This window comes from Pezoporus occidentalis, unplaced genomic scaffold (assembly GCF_034315485.1).
Source record: "Pezoporus occidentalis ecotype Australia unplaced genomic scaffold, CSIRO_AGI_Poc_V1 ctg2, whole genome shotgun sequence".
NCBI classification, from domain to species: domain Eukaryota; kingdom Metazoa; phylum Chordata; class Aves; order Psittaciformes; family Psittacidae; genus Pezoporus; species Pezoporus occidentalis.
The window spans coordinates 378,744-400,008 of NW_026913855.1; the positions used below are offsets into that span (position 1 = coordinate 378,744).

At 38.1% G+C, this 21,265-nt stretch overlaps 1 protein-coding gene across 2 annotated transcripts in view; it reads right to left on the reverse strand.

The window, feature by feature from the left end:
* Positions 1-858: 858 nt before the first annotated feature.
* Positions 859-21,265, reverse strand: part of MYO10 (myosin X) — a 160,127-nt gene continuing 139,720 nt past the window's right edge. For both annotated transcript variants that reach the window (XM_062617671.1, XM_062617670.1), the window contains 14 exons: positions 20,956-21,051; positions 17,618-17,711; positions 16,786-16,841; positions 14,628-14,770; positions 14,115-14,309; positions 12,813-12,970; positions 11,675-11,798; positions 9,651-9,948; positions 7,868-8,075; positions 7,113-7,249; positions 6,076-6,196; positions 3,136-3,588; positions 2,570-2,761; positions 859-2,291 (listed from right to left, as the gene is read on the reverse strand). In XM_062617671.1, coding sequence (XP_062473655.1) covers positions 2,181-2,291; positions 2,570-2,761; positions 3,136-3,588; positions 6,076-6,196; positions 7,113-7,249; positions 7,868-8,075; positions 9,651-9,948; positions 11,675-11,798; positions 12,813-12,970; positions 14,115-14,309; positions 14,628-14,770; positions 16,786-16,841; positions 17,618-17,711; positions 20,956-21,051 — 2,386 coding nt within the window. In that variant the 3' untranslated portion in view covers positions 859-2,180. The remainder of the gene's footprint in view (positions 2,292-2,569; positions 2,762-3,135; positions 3,589-6,075; positions 6,197-7,112; positions 7,250-7,867; positions 8,076-9,650; positions 9,949-11,674; positions 11,799-12,812; positions 12,971-14,114; positions 14,310-14,627; positions 14,771-16,785; positions 16,842-17,617; positions 17,712-20,955; positions 21,052-21,265) is intronic.

Genomic DNA, 21,265 nt, shown 5'->3' on the forward strand with positions numbered 1-21,265 from the left:
ATAAGTCAGTCAGGAGGTAAATGAACTGGGACTGGAGAAATGGTGTCAGCTTATGACCCTAAAGATGACTGTCACCTGGTATATTCCTGGCTTTTTGACCAATTAATGTTGATGTGTTAGGGACTTCCCTGAACATGTTTACAAACAGCACATAGACAAAACTGAACTTTCTTGCTGCACTGGCTGAAATGTATAAATTATGTCATTCCAAGAATGCCTTGCTAAGAGCAGCTAAATTCTTTCTAAATAACTAGCATATGGATAAAATCAGAAATATTACACTCTCAGATACTCAAGTGTGTGTGTGTAGCTATACATACCAGAGCTATAGCTCTCCCATTTTTTTTGTCTTTCTTAAGTTACCTTTGCTGGGAGGGTGGGAACATTAAATTAGTAGTGTTATTTAGCAAGCCTTTAAGGACTGAGGTGTGGTGTCATAGAGTGACTAAAAGGATATGCCAGTTGGAGGAGGGTGTAGGATTTCTCATAGCATGCCTTGTTCTCTATAAAGGCTACGTACACTTGTGAAGGCAGCACATGCTGTGCTACCATGCTGTGGCTGCCCAGTAAAAACAAGACATCTTACATCAGGGCTACACAAATAGCAAAGGCCTGACTTGCACATTCCTTGTGGAGTGGAACTGCTCAGCAGTGCTTCCTCTGTCGGTGTAACGGACACATATCACATGGTCAAGAAAACCTGCCCCATCCAACTCAAAGCACATGCACTTTCCAAGCAAAAACATATACATATACACATGTAGCCTACAGTGTGTTCCTGGATTTGCTCCTGAGAAGACAAACAAAATTAGAGCTTTGTTTCAAGTCCAACTCATTATGAAGTGGAAACATGGTACACCACATATATTTTCTTTATTGCTGGACTTTCTTTATTTTCAGTAAGTACGCATGATTCTTTAAAGGCTGAGGTTTTTAATAACAGTAAGGTTTTTCAGGTTTCTTTTTTTGCTGTGGACAAAAAGATACCTTTGATCAAAGCTTTGCCTTATATTACAGTATTTCTGTACAAAAATAAAAGTCCAAAATCAGCTTATTATTAGCTGATATTCCCCAATTTATTTACATGGTACTGTCAAGAACCTTCATCAGGCAACCAGGTGAAATAGAGAACTCTGTATTAAAGCAGGTGTGTTGTATAACTTTGCGTTCTCTAATTGACTGTGAAGGGCTCTGACCTTTGGCAGCCAGTCTGGGTTGGCAAGTCCAGCCAGAATTATAAAAGGGTGATGTCTTTAAAAGAAAAAAATTAATATTAAAACCTCAAGCTGACATTATGCAATATTGAACTGATAATTTCCATATTAGGGTAATCTATAAATATTCTCAGCTACATCTCTCTTTATAATACAGCAGATACAGAATGCAGACTTCTGGTACTTATACGGTAATACATATTTGCAATAGTAAAATCAATGTATGAAAATTTTGGAATTTGTTAATAAAACTGCTTATAAAGTAACCCTACAATTGTAACAACTATAACTCTGAACTATTAAAATGTACAGAAGGACTGTTTACACCATTGCACATACTTACTCCCTTTGCTTCAAAAGACTTCTGAAATACAGAATAAAATTAATCAAATTTTCCTGACAGCTCAAATACACATGCACAGTGTGCACATCTGTGGAAGCAAGGGGAAACAAAATGTTGGTGTCCATCAGGAAGGCTGCCAGCAGCTCTCCAAGAAATATACCTTGCTCTTCTTCCCCTTCCCACATGTGTATAGGCCAGTAGATTAGTGCAGAATGGATGAATGTAACTTTGTTTTCAGTGTTCTGAAAGATCAAAGAAAACCCAACAAACCTCCTCTTGACTTTTATCAGCAATTTTAGGTCAATACAAGTTGGGTTTAATATTGCAAGGCACTTATAACTGCTTGTATCGCAGTGGATCAAGTCTTAAGGCATTTGTTACATCAACTGAAGATAATAATGCTTTGGAAAGTTTTGAATGAGCCCGCAGTTCTAGTATGTAACTATTTCAGATGATTTTCCTGTCCCACCCTGTGGTATTTCTAAAACAATGTTTGACGATATTTTCTGTGGAAACTCCGGTTCTATGTTAGCTTGTCAACAGATGCGATCATTATCATCAGGTCGTTTTGAGGCCAAGCAGTGATATGTTCTATTTGGAGCACAGTGGAACTGGTTTTGTTTTCACCTGGAGCTGCCCTGACTTCCATGACTACTCACTGATCGAGAGGTGCTGTAGCGTTTTTTCACGATCATACTGATGTAAGCTTTCATCAGCTTTGCAATGTCAACCACCTGCCAAAAAAGTACAAAGAGCAAAGTTCTCAGTAAGGGAACAGTATGTGAATGAATTTCTTTAGACATAATGATATAAAACGGTCGAGCTTTCAACAAAACCCTTTTGCAGTTAAACAAGAATACTCAGCACTTCTACCTATCTCATTGTGTCTTTCCCTTAGCTTTACAGGGATCTTGAATAGATCTGTAACATTTAGAGCAATTACTTAAATTACTAAGTAGCCTGGCTATCAGAACAGGAAGACCACAATAACAAAATTCCTTCTTTCTCTTACCTCACTAGTTTCAAAAAGCAGTTCTCTTTCATCCACCACGATCTTGTAGATGTTGGCAAGCGGTGCACCAAATGACAAGATATGTTCATACTGGAACACCTCCAGAGGCCTTCCTTCCCCACGCTTGTAGACAGACACTGCATCAGCGCTGACTCCAAGCCACAACTCTTGTGGGAATCCCCCTTCTTTACACTAGAGGAGAAAATGTAAGTTAGCAGCAAAGGGAACAGCAAGAGCCACGCAACCCTTACTGTTAACATTCTTGTCTGTAATGATTTTTTGACAAGTGCATACTGCTTATCCCTCTTTGAACACAGCCTTTTACACTTCTCAAACTTGTTTGCAACCCATCAGGCTAGCATTCTGTCCCTCTGTATTTTCTGGTTAACTAGTAGATTTAAATAGTTACAGTGCTTGCTAACGGGTGTATGCTTTTAATATCTGATTTTTTTTTTTTACATCAGCTGTCTGAGCATTGTGATCCCATGTTTATGGTTTCACTACTTTGTAATGGAATCATCATGTATACAGGATAAACAGTAGTTTGAGTGTTCAGGAGGTCTTACCTCTACGTCAAAGAGCGTTGAGCCATAGCCAGGCCATTCCTTAATCAAAGCCATATACTTTGCCATAGCCTGCTCCTGGTTCATCCTCTGGAGTTTTTTCCATTTATCAATAATACTAGTCCTGGCAGCTGAGATTTCTTCTTTGACCCACATGTCTAACATCTGATCCTCCTCAACCTTCTGTTTGCTGACAGAGCCACTGCGAAAACTCCTCCGCAATGTTCCTTCAAGAAAGCTGGCTCGTTTCTTCTCAGCCTTCTCTGCTGCAGTAAATGTTTTGGTAGACTGTGTAATGCGAGACTTCAGCTTTTGCAAGGGATAGACTTCCTCCATTTCTGGCACAGTGGTATGCAGAGTGTAATCTCCCTGGAGGTACTGAAGACGCAAAGCTGCTAGGACCTGGAGAGTTTCTTCAGGGGCAGGGTAATGTCCTCTAATCACTGCTTCATGAGCCTATCAAGGGGGAAAAAGTAGCTTTTTACATACAAGCAAATCTTTGAAAGGACTGAGAGAGAAATAAGAAGTCTATTGACTGCCAGGAAAACCCAGGATCTGAAATAAATGATCCATTAAATAAATGAAAAGAGGTAAATCCCTTGGCAAATGTGTTGGAACAGGGTTTACTAGAACTGCAAGGTAACTGAGGAACTTGCTAAATGGGAATTACTGTTGCTAGTACAGCCCCTGGTGAACTCACATATATAAAAGCAACCAAATTACTTTAAAAAAAGGGAAAAAAAATGAAGAAAATGTAAAAGTGAGAAAATCAAAATCTAAACATCTGACTGGGAGGAAGCCTTCTATGTTCAAAGACATTAGAAAAATAGGTATGTAGTTTTACTTACTGCTATCAGTGATCTGGCTCTGAAAACTGATATTTCAAGCCAAACAAGCAAAGCTCTGGGACAGCTTTGTAATAATCCTCATTGAGGGGAAAGCAGTAAATGGATCCCAGATAAAATTCGTAAAACATTTACATGTTATAGTAGTCTGTAGCATCAGGGATGAGGTTCTGAGCAAAGATGTTGCTTTAAAATCCTAGCACTTGCACACCATTCAAATCTTTGGAAATGGGCAGCAGCTAGGATTTTTTTATTTCTTTTTGTATAATACTAGTACAAGAAAGAAACATGCCTCATGTCTGGATATGCAGGAATTGCAAGCAGTTTAATAAACACACAGAAAGATAATCACATCTAAGTAAGAGCTAGTTCATTTAGGTGTACAGTTAGGATGGAGATAGAATGTGCCTTTAAACATGCAAGATATTCTACCTGAGATTATACACATGCAGAAGAAAAAACTATCTTGTTGAAATGGAAGGACAGTATTTTAATGAGAAAGAAAATCTTTCAGTTCTTTTTCAGTGCCTCATGAGTTAAAGGATTCAAACTTTAAAATAATGGAGGTTACAGAAACCGATGACAAAAGGGAACTTTCTTAATTGGCTGAAAAAAGTTGATGACTGACATCAAAAGCAGACAATTAGGAAAAAAAAAGAGAACTGATGTCAGAATGTCATCTCTTTAAGCTATTGCTATAATATTAATTGTAGAGATTGAATGTGCCATGCTTTATAACTGAAATACTATTGATACTGTGGCAAGACAAAGTATTTGGCTAAATAGTAGTCAGAACATAATGCTGCATGAAAACAGTCTGCTTCAGTGAATGTGCTTGTTTTAGCTGTTCACAGAGAACTATCTACGTTCGTCTCTTAAACCAATAATGTAATCTAAAATATCTGATGCAGAGCTCTCATGGATCTTCTTGCTGTTTGAACTTCATCCCAAAGCAAAGGCATTAACTGGCTGACTCCTCTCTATGTAAAAACAGCCAGTCAGAATGGCAATGTTTTAAGGCCCAACTAATGCAATAAATTGCCCAGATCTTTCAGCCAACAATAAGCAGTTCTGGATTGAGCTACTGCATTAGGCTCTGGAAAAAGACATTTTGTAGACTCATGATGAAATATGGTGCCTGAAAAGCCAAACTGTGAACAAGGAATACTCTATTACAGTCAAGATGTTTCTGATCCTGTGGAAGGGAACAAGGCTTCAGGCACATGAAAATTGGAACATGTCATTTCTTGGTCACATCAGGCTTGCTTACCAACAGAACATCAGTGTCCTGGCATTGCAAATAGCCTTACACAGAAATCACTATCTGTTTCTAGTGCCCACCTGAAAGAAGCTGTGCACTGGAAGAATTTTTAGCTATTTGAAATATAATATAAAAGAAGGTCAGTCAACAGTAGTAAATGCCATCAGTGAGAGTTTCTGAGCAACTACAGGACTTCATACAATAGAAATCGAACTGTTGATACAGTCAATTTTCATTATAAATCAATTTCACTTATGTTTTACAGTATGTCCTCATCCTGAGCTCAGAACATTAAGTGGATTTCTGCTCATCCTAGCAATTTTACAGTTACTGCTGAGACTGGACTGATTTCTTTTATTATGGTGCCTATATATGAAATCAGCTTTTGATTTCAAATAGAAAAAACTATTATTCAATTAATTCTGTACAGTTGCCAGCACGGGTCTCTAATAATTAATTTGCTTGCCAACTACACATTTTTCACTTTATTTCTTGCACTTTCTTTAGAAAATGGTTCCATAAGAGCAAAATGAAAAGCAAGTAGTATCCTATTTTTTTATGTGGCTTAGACCCAGTTATCCAATTTTCTACCACTATACATAAAGCAATTCACAAGTAGTACAGAAGAAAAATCGTAACACTAGGTAACTCATATGCGTTTCACTTGTGTCAGGATAAGCCTATTTTGACCACTGAACTACTTTATTTGCACTTGATGGTTGAATAGTAGTGCATTTAGTTAAACAGAAGCATAATCAAGCTCGCTCTGTCCTGCCTAGATCTCTTGCTTTTTTACTCCTCTTAAAAATGCCTCAAACCAGAACCTCTGTTCTTTACCTGCTCAAACATAAAGGCAAATTCCACGCTATCTTTTGGAACATTTTCTGTGTCCAGGAAGCAGTAGAGCTTGAAGTAGAACTTCCAGTGCATCTCCCCAGCTTCAGCAGTGGCAGCAAGCCTGCACAGATGTGTGAAAAAAAAAAGAGATCAGATCTATGATATCAAGCTCCTTTCTAAATTGACACCTGAAGAATCTAAACAAGGCATGCAGCTGAATTTTGCTTTGTTACATCTGCTATCAATCTGGTATTGTTGACAGAAGCTAAGCATTTTCCGCAGTTATAGCTGCCTGATGTCATTTGGGGTGGTGGTAGTGGTGTGTATTTAAAGCCTACATGAAAATCAGGGACTTACAATGCTGACTCAGTTCTCAGTCAACTATTACTAACCTAAATTCTTTTAATAAACTTTCATTTGTGGCTCAGTCAGGTGTTGATAAAAACAACACTGTTAAGTCCTGTTATAAAATGTAATTGCACAACAATTCAGACATTCCTTTTTCCCTCCATTATTATGTAGACAAATGAGGCCGATTACCATGCACGTAACGTAAGGATGACAAACAGGTATTTAGACTTGTATTACATTTTCTTACTACAGTTCTATGGGTGGTTTCAGTTTTACTGGTATGAAAAATGTGAGCCATACTGTGGTGACTTCCATGTGAAGTTAGGTAATAGGTATTAAGGTTGGCAATGACTGCCCGGAGTTCAGTTCTCCCAGTGCTGGGGCAGCCACAACGCTAGTAATGGTGGAAATATTTGTAGTAGTAGAAAAGAAAATGTGCATAAAATAGTGATGATAAATATCACTCTGCTGGTGTCAAACACAGAAAAACCAAACACAAGTAAATAGGTGGCTCATTAATTCCTTCATGAAAAAAAACAAAGATGCTTTTGTTCCAGAAATGGCCACGTGTGTCATTCAGCTGCATCATCACAAACAAACAAGAGAAAATTTCCAGTGTCAATAATGCTGAATTTATTTGATTGCTACTTGTTAGAGTGGAGAGAGAGAAGCAGAGGCATACTCACTTTTCAAACTTTGCCAAGACATCAGCCACAATGGTTCTGCTTTCAATTGCTTTATCTGTAGTTCCATTGTATTCAAACAAAGCAAACATGTTTCTGCTATCCTCCATGGCCAAGCCGCGAATTAACTTTTCAACCACCTAATGAAAAACAGCACATGAAAAAAGCATAGCACGGAAAAGCAGCACCACAAAGTAAGACAAATAATTAGAAGAAAATTCAGAGCTAGGTTCTACATTAGGCTAAAAATGTCGGTAACATGTTCTCATCAGCAGTATTACCTGCTGTCAAATCCCACTTTAATTTTTATACTAAATAATGTTGATTCTTTCAGAATCAACAGCTAGGTGCTATCACCTAGCCTCATATAACTCCTGTATTTCACCAACCCAGCAAGAGTGTTCCAGTTTTAGAAAGCAACTTGGCTGTCAAACACACTAGTATCTACTCAAGTTATTCCAATAATGCTCCTACTGAATTGCTTAGTTTTTCCTGCAGTTTTTCCTGTAAGAGGGAACTACAGTTGGGTAATTCTTTGCAGAATAAAGACAGTTTATATAGCAGGAATTTCTTCAGAACACACTGGGGGGGGGGTGTGTGTTGGAGGAACAGCTCTGTAAGCCCTTCCTCCCCTGAAAGGAGTGACCAGTACAGACGGCCCGAGTGTTTTCAAAGTTTAATGCTACACTGCTGTCTGGAATGAGTACGTAAAGGGACACACTGATTTTGTGCCAAAGCTGTTCCGTCACCACTCTCACCTCTCCAGCTGTAGTGTGCGAGTTGATTGTAATCTTACAGGAGCCCCCACCATGGCAATAAACTGTGGATGTCATCTCCTGCCTGCTGATCAGAGCTTCTATTTCATCCCGCGATGGTACAAACTCCCTGCATTTGGTTTTCTTCAGAGATTCATAAGTAAAAAGTGCATATTTCTCCATTTCAGTTCCTGGAAACTGGTCACGAACCCTGTGAGACAAATATAACTACTTTAAGCTGCCAGTTTGTGAAATAGAAAGTTTTCTTATTTGAGAATGTTTGCTTTTCCTGAAAGTACTTCTGTATCCAGTATGCTGTTTTATTGACAAGGTCAAAGATTTATCTCCACTGTCAAGGAAAGTGTTTTAACTTTTGTGATGTATTGTGGGATAACTTAGATACTTTCAGCATTTTGTTCTACAAACCTAATGGAAAGAAAAAAGTGAACTTTTATCATTAGCTATAGGAATCTTGCAATGACTCAGATTTGAGAGAAAACAAACTATGAAAATCTCCTTGTAATCAACTCCACTTTTTGTCAGTAACAGTTCTTGTATGAAGACTAAACTGCACTAAGGTGCTAAACCAAAAAGCAATAAAACATACTTGACTGCTCCACTTTGTGGTAGTGTCACTTAGGATACTTGATTTCTATCCTGATTTTCTTAGAGATTCTCTCTTGACCTTACTGTTCAGCAGTTAATAAGTATTATATTAAAGTTGTTAGTACTCACAATTTTAATTAACTCAGTTATTGAAAACTGTTGAATTTGGGTGGCTTTCAATACAGTGTTTCTATGATACTGCCAGTGATAAAATACCAGATTCTTAAGAGCTACTAAGGTTTAATTGTTGTGAAGAAGGACAGTGATTCATGATCTAAAAGGCAGAAAAAGATTATTGCAGTATTACAGAAATGCTGTAAGATGCAATCTACAATATTGAAATCAACCTATAAACGTTGTATCAGCTACGATTTTTTTAACTAGGAGGCCAGTTTGTGACCTGAATTAAACTGAAAAAGTAATCAGTATTGGATTTTTCATTTTAACAATTTAACAGAATTTTAACAATATAATATGATGTGAAATTTTTTCACTGATCTTACTTTGGTTGAATGATGTATCTTCAATACAAGCATTTTACAAATATTTATAAAATATCAGATTTAGCAAAGTGATTGCCAAAAATACAGACAAAGCTTTTAAATTACTGAGAATAGTTTGTTGCTAGTGGACTAACTTTACTAATGACACATTTTTCATTCTTCTGCTGCATCACAGCAAGAGGAACTCCACATTCTGGTTAATTAGATTTGAATTAGATTTGCAAACAGACATTTTTACCTCAAATACATCTTTATAGTGTTCTTTTATGTGCATGATGCATATTTCATAAAACTAAGGTAAGCAGGATAAAGAATTTTTAGCAGGTTGATTTGGACAGCTGAGAATGGGACCTAGGGGCATGGGCTGAAAGTCATTTAAGCAATTTTATACAATTACAGAAAGCTCCCCTTTTGTCAACAGTAGCAAATAGCACACTTAATTTTGTGGGATGTTGTTTGATTCTTCAAATGGAGAACAATTCTACCTAGATCAGCTCATGCACACATTTACTACAACTTCTTTTTAGATTCATTTTTTGGCATAATTAGTTCACAAAGTGAATGCACCTTCAAGTCTCACTTCAAGATAGGTATCTAAACACTGTTACAAGTTGTGGTGAATAGAATGGTGAGTGAATAAACTTCTTTTCTTGCTTTAGGAATTCAAAGGTTCTTACCTTTTGAGATGGAACTTCAGATATTTGAGGATGCTGCGACTCGGCAGGAATGTGCAACTCATGCAGGTGAGTATTTGCCAACTGTAGAGGTTCCCCACGCTCCCAGGGTTAGGCACTTTATTAGTCTGCTTGATGAGCTGACAGTAGAGCTCATCTCGAAGAGGTCGTAAATCATGTCCTGTTTGGAGGATACCTTGGATTATAGGGATGGGATCAGACATAGACTCCAGCTGCTGTAAAGAATTAAATATCTTGATGGCTTCATCTTGCAGAGTTGTGTAGCCTTTGTCTTTCAGCACTACAAAAAAAAAAAAATAGGAAGGTGTTTAGGCTGAGATACAGCAAGGAAAGCTTTCAGGCTTAATATAGGAATTGCTTAATGCTGTTCTGTGACCCTCATTACGCAAGATGTTAGAATGGGTCTTTTCCATTTCAAATGTATGATGCATACTCATTTTATGTATTAATATGCTATTGAGATTTGTTCTGAATTTAATGAAATCCCACTTTGACATTTTCGACAACATAACTTAAAAAGTCTGTCTTGCTTGACTGGAGTTTTTTTGATGGAGAATCTTCCTTCCAGAGTGCCTATCCCTTCCTCGCTGTCACAACAAAGTGGAAACCTAATCAGATCATAAGTGAAGTAAAGCATGACTGTGTTACAGAAAGTTACAAAGATGCATGATGTCACTCCTGTCTACAGCAGTAGCATTTCAATTAAACCCAACCAATATTACTAAACTAAATCATTGCTATGTTGCTGACACTTGCTTTTTGAGTGCTGGAAAAGGCGATGATTGTTTTAGTACTCCAGGTTATTCAACATGGGCTAACAACTTTTATAGTCTACTTAAAAGAACCATGCAGTTCTTGGGTTCAAGAGATGGAACAGATTGTTCTGATGTCTGAATCACTCAGCCCTACCAACCATCAAAGCATAGAACAGTACAGATGCATGTTACAAAATTTCTAACCTGGCATACTATTACAGAAAATAACTAGAATTCAACTGCAAGTCAAGGCAATAACTAAGCATCAGGCCATCTGTGGAGCTACATTTCATATTGGGAAGATTTAGGTAGGACTTCCACCTCAGAGGGAGCTAGATGTTCCTGTCCATGGGAAATAAAGAGCAACCATGCTACACTCCTCTGTGGGACAACCTGCTGAAATGCCAAGAAGATCAGAACTGTGCCTTGCCACACAGGAGGAGGGGGAAGAGAAGGGAAAGGTTTCTGTTAGGATTTTCCTTGTCATTTGAGCAGAAGGATATCGCTTGAGTTACCAGGAAGTCTTACTTGGAATGACTTAGCTTTTAATCAACTCCTACCCTCATCTCAAGGATGAAACTTCTGATTTAAGTCATATCTTGTTTAACATACAGTCACAAAAGCAAATTCTTTTGAAGACACCAAATTCACAACCATCAATAGCTGTGAATGATTCGTTCAAAACAGATTTCTAAGTTAGCAATTGAACTAAGGATATTAGAAGACATGATTACACCTGTTTCAGGAGTAAATGGACCATTACTTTTTAAAACCATGTGCACTCAAATGTTGTTTCCCATAAATAATGCTTCCCATCACAAGTGATGAAACTCACACTTGTCAATTGAAAGTTGTGGCTGCTGCAGCTCCTCACATAGGTAGGAAGCAACAATGATTTGAGGAGAGTATGATTCAAGGACACTGAATTAATTTGGTTCAGCTGCTTATTTCAGTGCAAGGCTTTTCAAACTCAGTCTTCTTAGCTGTGTTGCTGAGGGTAACAAACTTATATTACAGCAGCAAAAGCAACCTTCTGTAACACATGTGCAGGAGGCACCTCAAGCACATTGATCTGTGCTAGACAAACTGCTGTTTCCTACCTCCCAGTGGAGAACAGGGAAATCTCTCTCTATTTCTGTTACAAACATGTATTTTGTTTGCTTTTATTTCGCTATAGCCCACTGAGAAAAAATCCCATCCTCTGGTTTAGGTTTTTATAAGGCAAAGTGTTTCCATGATTTAAAAACTTACAGTTTAGATTGATGTCCCCATATGGCAGTGGCAGTAATGGTGAGTGCAACGGATGATGAGTGTAGCGGAGAATAGGGTTTCTCTTATAAATCTGTTCAACCACATCAGCATTCAGGCAGTTTTCCTATTGGGGTAAGAGACAAAGTAGGATTTTGGGTCCAGCATTAACAGTTTCATATTTTTTTTAAGCGTGTTTTCATTTTACATTAATTTTTAATTTTATTTTAATTTTAAGTTATGAAATACTGGAGTAAAAGATCTGTATTCAAGTTTTATTAAAAAAAAAAAAAAAAATTCTCCAGCATAACTAATTGGCCTTTTCAGTTACAATCTACAGTAGCTACCGTAACAAAATAGTCCAGAAAAACTGCTGCTGTAAACTTGATGTATCCACTCTGACATCTAAATTCTGTTCTTTGGCCAAGTTTGACAGATGCGTGACCACTACCTTGTATCTACTGTGAACTCCCAGTCTAATGATCTGAAGAACAGCATCTGTAGTCTTGGAATTTAGGACTTGATACTTCTTTTCCATGAGAGAAGAGGTGGCACTTCAAGGGAAAAGGCTGGTAGCAGTTCTCCCCTCTTGCACATTAGCAGAGATCTCCAGAAGGACATTCTCTGCCTATGCATGCAGTATCTCCAACAGGACCATAAAGCAGTAACCATTAATTGAGTATATTTCTCATCACACAGAGACATGAGATGCTTAGCTCATAATATCACAGAAGAAGAAAAGAACCATAAATAAAAATTAAATCACAAGAGCTGTGTAGTCCACATCCTGGTGTGCTGCTCACTGTGGACATGGCCAAACAGGTCTGCTAACTCATGAACCTGCACACTATGCTCTACTGCCAGGTATAGCAACCTCCGTCAAGTTACACAAACCAGTAAAACTTGTTACTGTTTTCATGGAAAAAAGTTCCCCTTCTTGCCCTCCAAATTGCCCTTCATACTTTGCTCTTTTTAGATAGAAATTCCTTTATCAGGTCAGCGAATACATTCAGGTTCCACAATTTCAGTCCATGCCACTGTGCGAAAGTTTTCTGCTTTATGGCCCAACACGCCAAAGCCAACATAAAAAGGATTTAAGCAACCATTCTTTCCCAACCCACATCCTCCTGTTTGTGCCTACCTTAATATCCTGAATAAGTTGCTGAGTTGGGGTATCAATTGGCGCTTTTGTGTCAATTACATTCTGGATGGCACTTGACCAGCGGGTTGCCTCATTAAGCAATTTTGTATAGAGACGGTAACAATGTTTGCGTCCATATACAGTTACATTCCAATAACCTAGCACAACAGTAACAATTATTAATCATAGAAGCCATATCTTTAAAAATACCCCAAATTCTATCTGAAAACAACTGTAGTTCCTTTAGACCCCAAATACTATATTGTGCATCATGTTGGCAGTTGTACAGGAACTAAGAAGTTGCATGAGTACTTAAGTATCATAATACAGATTTTGCGGTGTTAAAGGAGATTCATTCCTTCAAAAAAGCCTAGGAGTAATATCAGAGTACAATCACCATGATGCAGCCTCCTGTTTTATCCAGTAATCTTAACAAAAGTGATCATAAGACAACACTATGGAATACTGTTAGCTACTTGTGGCTTATGGGCCCTACTTCTCCAGCCCTATCTGTAACAGGAAAAACTGAGTCTTGCTTTGTACACAAGTCTTTCATAGTCTGTGGCACACATACAAACAGGTATAAAGCATCAACTACTTCTTCTGCAAAAAAGTCATTAATTTCACACCAGTGATGTGACAACTATGGTAGGAAGATCATTTCAGTTCAAATTCTCCCTCTGCATCATTGTATGGGCTTTTTATGAAGCAGAAGCAATTAAAGAAAATCGTTTTCGTCTTTCACTAGCAAAAGCCTCTTTGAAGTGTCAGTGACCCCAATGAGATTATATAGGACTGTCAACAGTCACTTGTTATTTGCAAATAGCCACTTCCAAGTTGAAAACCAGCTCTGAAAATGCACAGCAGAGCTGTCATGTCAGGTACAGCATGTAGGTTAGCACAAAGAGGACTCTTACCCTAGATGTCCCTATAACTTGCTCCACCAAAGTTAGTCCTCATAGTTCCTCAGCACATAAAATAGTATATGAGGAGAGTGCTGCTCTTGTCTTTCCTCAGGTCTTTGATGTGTAAATGCAAGTGTTCACACTAACTCAGCAGCAGTGTCAGTCTATGACAACTTGGATGTTGGCAAGAACAGATTTTACTCCCGTACACATTGCCACTGCTGTTTTCCACAAGAATTCCATGTAAAATGCCTCAGTAACCTAGGAACTTTATTTGTTCATCAAACTGCAACCATAATAATCCATTTAAAAAATTCTTATGCACTGTTTGTTGCATGACTAAGTAAAGTAGTAGGATAGAAGGTATCTGAGTGCATATTTGAAGAGGAGTGATTACCTGTCTCCTTGAAGATTTTTTCATCAGGTGGGACTACTGAGCAGAGGCTGTTCAGAACCAGTGTACCCAATTTCAAAGCGTTTTTCTCTGAACTCTTGTAGTAGTCCAAAGAATTGTGCGTCAAAACAAACCAACGCTTCTTTAGTTTTAATGAAGACATCTTTGGGTTGTTCTTTACTTCCTTGTGTAGCCATCCTGGTAAAGACACAATTTGAATCACACAGTTTTTAAAACAGAGTTGAACAAAATTAGGTAGCTAAAAGTTTTATTAAAAAAAAAAATAATCTTTTGTCAGCCTAGAAAAACGCTTTTGTCATCATTACAGAGTTTTCTTACATGGCACAACAGGAGTATAATTTCAGCTATATTAATTTGTGAGTAAACTCCACCATACGTGGAGATGAGGCTCCAACACTCCTGTGCTGGCACATTATCCAGATTGTATTGTGGGAACAATCTCTTTGAACCTTAATAGATGTTATTTACTTTGTTACTGCCCCACTCTGTTCTTACCCCTCACAATGAATTCTTGTCCCTCCACTCTAGTGTCCCCCTTTGACCTTTGGAGCAGGGTTATCCAGTGATGCATCTCTTCAGGAGTGTCGGCATTACAGTGAAGAACACGATTAGCAGTGATGATCACAAATGAATTTGGCCTATGAAAGTAAAAAAAAGATTGAAAAAGCCTTTACAATCAACATACATGCTGTTTATACCTTACTCATCATAACCATAAATACTGTCCATTGTCTACATTATCTATTCAGATAAAATCCATCCACCTCTAACGCATTTGTTTCAACACCACTAAACCTAAAAAAAAATAAAAATTAAAAAAAAATAAAAAAAAAAGTAAGAGGCATTTGAAAAAACTTGATTATGTTGGATTCACACCAAAATGCCAGGGCTTTGAATGGTGGGAAAGTTTACATTAAATTTCAACTTGTCATATCTCAAAATAAATCTATGTTGAGAAAACCCCCCAATCTTTAATCAGCTTTGTATGTGAATCAGAACTCTAATTCAGGCTCAGGCCTATTTAGAGTGTCTGCTTCGGTAGCTACATTAGCTAAAACAAACTACAATTTACAAAGAGTATAATCTATTTTTAATGAGTCTGGCTTTTACCCAATCCTACACCAGGATTCACTGAAGCATGAAGAACTAGCCCAAGTGAACTGTGCTGATGGCTCTCTGGATTAGACAGGCAGGTTCTTCAGCCTACGAACACTTGCTTTAACCCTTTACCATTAGTTTTTTCATCCTGGAACACACAGATTTTTAGACCTGTGAGATGTAGAAAATGGGAACAATGCAGTCCAGGCTACCCCATGCTCTAAGGTGTAAGCAAGGGTAGATCAAACTATTAGGAGATTATGACCAACAAAAGCCAACCTTTCAGGCTCCCTTCTCCTTCTCCTCAGTTTAGGAAAATTACAGAAGCCCTGTTCTTGGGATTCATTCTGAACACAGGTTCACAGGGCTCTCTGCTCAGCTTCCCTCCTTTGAGCTTCCACTAGTGGGTTATATGTGTCAAGATAAAAATAATCTGTATCAGTCAGGTTAGTTTCCTAGTTGAAAAACCTTCTATCACTGATTTAGATTCAGAGAACTAAAAAAAACCACACCAAAACCCCACCAAACCCAACCCAAGAAAAAGAATCTGTGTGAAAAATGCTTACAGGAGAAATGCCATTCCAACTTAAAATTTTGAAAGCTCTGGACATTTGTGTTTTATTGTTTAGGAAACCTCGTCTTATAATCACTGTCACTTGTGGCGTTGAGGCCAAGGACAAACCAGTAACTTAAACTCAGCTATTTCACACATGTGCAATGAGGAGACTGGGATGAACTCCTACTGTACAAACAGCACCTCACAGCCAGTAACCTTATATGTAGAGTCATTGACTGAATCTAGATTACTTTTTATCCCCCAAAACACTGTGGCTAGTTCAAGAACTAAGAATATCCTGACAGTTATTTTTTATGCTGCATTGTCTTCTTTGTTACAAGACATTTTTATTCTGGGAAATAATTCTCATCACTATAGGCTACAACATTCTTGCATGAGAAGCTGAACAGAAAAATGTTAAAATGATTTTTTTTGCCTACTGTATTGCTAAAGGACTCAAAAATAAGCTGCTTTTTTTTTCCCAGGAGCATTACTTGTATAAATGAAAAAAATATTTAACCTTCCATTTTTGGATCACTTTAGTAACTGAACAGCTCATTTACAAAGCAGTGTCAGGGAAGTTAGTGAAGCCCCAGATTTACATTAGATACTAGGAAAAAAATTCTTCACACTATGTGGATAGTGAGGCACCAGCACAAGTTGCCCAAAGAAGCTGTGGCGGCCCGATCCCTGGCAGTGTTCAAGGCCAGGCTGGATGGAGCTTTCAGCAACCTGGTCTAGTGGAAGATGCTTCTGACCATGGTAGTGGGATTGGAACTAGATGATCTTTAAGGTCCCTCCCAACCCAAACCAGTCTATGATTCTGTGATTGCTATTCCATGTTTTAACATGTGGTGTTTAGTACTATGTAAAGGGAAGCAATAATGAATGACTTTAACACATGGTTGGTCAGTAGAATATAGAGATTAAATTATAAAGCATCCAATTTTGACTAGAGAAAGGGGAAAAAGAAAGTCACAAGGCATGGTTCTGACTTACCTATCTGGATTGTCAGCAGCACAGACAGAATCAATCAGTCCTACATCAAGCGTACCCTATAAACACCCAGTCAGAAAAGGAGGAAGACATTTACTATTACATTACTCACAGTACTCTTCTCAGACATGGGTGAAAGGAGCAGCAGCTAAATGAAATGCAGATTTGGGTATCAATTTCTCTTAACCATTAAAATTGCTAAGGGTAAAACTAAGAAACTCAGATAAATAGTTCCAGTAAAAGATTACCTCTAGTTAAGCTGATGGCAGCTCAAAAACTGCTCTTACTTTTCTATGCTTCCAAACCTGTTTGAATGTTTCACCTAGAAGTACCATCCCAATGTAAATGGCATCCTCTCAGAACAAACTTCTGAAGCCATTAAGCAGAAGTTTTTATTTCTCCTTGTTTGATATTAGGTTCCAAATGCATTCCACTTATTCCCAGTGTATGTTGTACAGAATAATAAATGCAGTTTATACGCAGGACCAGAAAAATCTCAGATTTTCAACTCTTGTGCTTTTATTTTACTCATTAACTGTAACTTTGCAAGACTTCAAACTCAAGCGCAACTCTGTTTTGGTAGGGAGCTGGACCATAAAAAAACACCCCTAAAATAATACTAATTTTTCATCAAGATGAATGATGGGTAAGGAATCAAAATCACACTCTCTTCTTGCATATCTACAGGACCAAGGGTATGGAGCCTCTAGCCAGCCTCACAGCTACGACCACATGTAAGGAATCCTAGGTTGTGACTCTCAGAAGCTGTTGCCACCACGGTGCCCCTGTTTTCTAAAACTATTTACTCTGAAAAGTTCTTCAGATTTAGACTTACCACAGCATTCTGTGGATTTGCCTGCTCATCATGCATCTCTCGGATCTCTTGCTCTGTGGATGCATGAACTTGACTCAGTACGCTAAACCACTGGCTGTGGAAAGAAAGGCAGCCGTGTAAGTAAAATGATGTTCTTGAACAAGTCTTCCGTCACCTTTGTTCTCCAGAGTTCTAGCAGGTTCTTCAGGTTTTTGAAATTGCTTAAGATTCCTTTTTGTCAACATGCAGAAAAGCAGCAAGGCTTTATGTCAGTTCAGGTAATACCGGGTTCAAGCAAGCCCCTCCAGATCTCCCATCCAAGTTCATATCATACCCTTCTTCCTCAAGACAAAAACCTTCTACAAAAAGCGCCGTCTCTGAAAAACTGGCAGTAAGCACGCTGAAATATCTGAGTGCTTAGAGAGTATTTGTAACACATTCCATATATTTCATCTGGAAAAAAAGAATACATTTCTAGCTACACACAAAGCCTTTAATGGGAAACCCAACCTTCAGATCATAAATTCTGCTGCACTGATAGCATGGCTGGTAATAGTTTCTTACAATGATACTTCCACAAAGACCACCCAAGTCAATGAAGTTGTCTGAGAGGGGGAAAGAATAAAACCCTCAAGCAAATACATCTACATTTTTTTGTTCCTTATGGAACACTGGAAAATCCAGCTACTGGAAGGACCAGTGAAGTTGAACAGAGCTAATGTGTGCCACTCCAGTGGCCTTGTGTACATTCATAACAGGAAAAGTGGCAGAGAGGTTTCCAGTACTCAGCCCCTAGTGCTGAGCAGCAATTGCAGGATTTAATTCCAACCACACCTTCTGCTTCTGGGAAATCTCTGCCCTTCTGGCATTTATATATGATAAAACTCAACTGCTCTAAGCAATCCCGCTGAAATCTGAGGGCAGAGCTTGGCCTGTTCGGCAGGTTCCTGAATGCCATTCTTTGAGATAGGAATTTGCCATTCTAATGAAAACCACCTGGGGGCAAGTTTTCAAAGGGCTGAAAAGCCCAGCCTTTAAAACAGACTACTTACTTTTCTGCAGAGGCTCCTCCACCAACACCAGGATGAGGAAACAAATGCAAAACTACTGGATTTAAATTTAAAGCTGTCTTTTCTGCAATTGCTTATAGTCATAGAATTTATACCCAGGACACTAAAATGCTGCTTCCTTAACTCCAGCATTCAGAAGCCAACTGTTCCCCATACTGTAGATAATCCATGAACCGAACTGACAAAAGAGCTTGATAAAACCTGTGTAAGTCTGTCAGACAGCACCATCATTGCCATATCCTAAATCCTTTCTAACAGCTTATGCTTTCCTTAGAAACAATCCAAGGCATATGAAGAAAAAGATTTATAATGGCTGACAATAAAGACGATGAAAACATATTTAGTTCTAATTCTTTTGTTAAGACTCAGAGGTAACCACAGAGAGGTTATGCTTAGCACTTACTTTCCTGGGTGTAAGACAAGGTCATTGAAAACCCTTCCAAAATGAGGGAAGGGTCATCTACAGAGAAGGAACCATCAGCTGAACAAAACTAAATGTCAGCTACCAAAACTTTCCCACAAATTAAATTCAGCTTTCTTTTTTTTGCACTCAGGAATTGCAAATTTACTTTAATGTCAATCTCCTATTTAAAAACAGAGAAAGACTTCATTTAGTAAATTTATTATTGGATTTTAAAAAACAATTCAGAGGTTTTGTAATTTCATGTCTCTTTGTGTAAACAATGAAAAAGAATTAATCATTGTACTTGGCAAAAGACAAAGGCAGATCTGACTCTCCTTTTGCTTTCTTCCATCTCAGGACTTCCTTTGTCTTTCAGCTGAGTCCCAGAACCCAAGAACAGGGGAAAAACAGACTAGAGGTTTGAAGGGAATAATCCCTCAGTAATGGCTGCCCACTGAAGCATTACTTCTCAAATAGATTTCCATGATCAAAGGAGTAATTCCTCTTTTGGGAGGGTGTGTGGGGGTCACGTTTCTCTTGTTTTTTCCCTTAATTTGAGCAAAAAGCAACCTCAGATCATGATTTAGCCCATGTACAAAATACTTTTTTCAATAGTAGATCCAGAACCACCACAGTCCAATAATTGTGTACTTTACTTTAAATAATGTCAAACACTAACAAGACTTTGACTTAAGAGCATTTGTAAATCCTTACACAACTCCCTCATCAAAAACTTTTGGGATGACTGAGAAAAAAGAAGTATGAAGTACACTAGTAAATATACTCCTCCTCCATGTTTAAGAAAAAAAAGAAAGGGATGCACGACAACAGACAAGTCTTTATGCTGGTAATTTCTCATTGGTCCCTAGGGCAGGTACACAAGCCTAATGAAAGAGACTTTGGCTAGGCCTTCATTTTAAAATAAACTCAAATCACACAAGAATCTTAACAAGAACTTCTGGAAAGGTCATAATTTGTTTCAAGGGTAATTTTAAGGATGTCTAAAAATGAAGAATGATTCTGCACTGTAAGCGTTGCTAAATTTATCCTTGGGGTTTTGTGATACAGGTAGGTATTGTACCTTTAAAAAGAACAGAATACGAAGCAACTTTCAAGGCTTCACAAAAAAAGTAGCTCAAGTGAAGTTGACATACGCATTCTGTATTCTGGCCTAGGGGCAGCAAGGCAGTGGGTAATAAGCTTTGATTACTAAGTTCGCTTTATTCAAATGCCTGGTTTTTATGGGCAAGCATATTATTATCTTGCATGAACTGTAGTGTAGGATTTTCTTTTAAGAATGCACTAAAACCGATCTGACAAGTCAGGCTTGCTCCTCACCTGCCAGGCTCCCCCTGCAGTTTGATATGGATCCTTTAGCAAGAAAGGTAAGACCCTTCTTAAATAAGCAGAAAGGGAAAAACTCTCTTGCATGCTCTTCTTAGTCACGAACATGCTTTCACCATAAAATCCAGTCACCCTATTATAGTTTTTATCTGAAAACATTTTAGGCTCCGCTTAGGCAAACAGATCCCATCCCTGAAGAACAGTACTTTATTTCAGACAGATTGCAGGATCTTGAATACTGATTTAATCTACACAGCTAAAGACTGCAGGATAACATACAAGATGAGCATCAATGGCTGATGGCTTCCTCTTTACAGACACACTGTGTTTCAGAAAGTTGCTAGTAATAAATGGATAACAGCCAAATTTGGGGAAAATTTTCACTGGCAGTCTAACTCTCCCCACTAATATTCTGTCACGGGATTTTTTTCTTAGGCCTTCCAAAAGTGTTAAATTCAACGTGTTTAACACAGCCTGAATGTTTTGTGACAGTGGACAAACGAATGACAAGCACAAGTCAGACTGGCACAGAGATTTCATACCTTGCATCCTCAGGAGACTCAGCAATTAAGTGGTAGGTCCTATCACCCATTATTAGATCGATACCATTTTCTTTTCCTGTATTATCAACAATCTCTCTGAAAAAAAGAAAGCGCAAAGATCAAGTATTACAGGTTGTCAATGTCTGGAAAATTCTGTTCTGCCAAGAGGCTCACAAACCACTGACACTTAAAATAACAGCAATCAGCCTTAAGCAAGGCTCACAATGCGGTTTATCAGACAGCATTAATTCATCAAACTGTAGCTGTGTTTTCTGCCCATTTCTATACAAATATTCTATGATTACTGTCA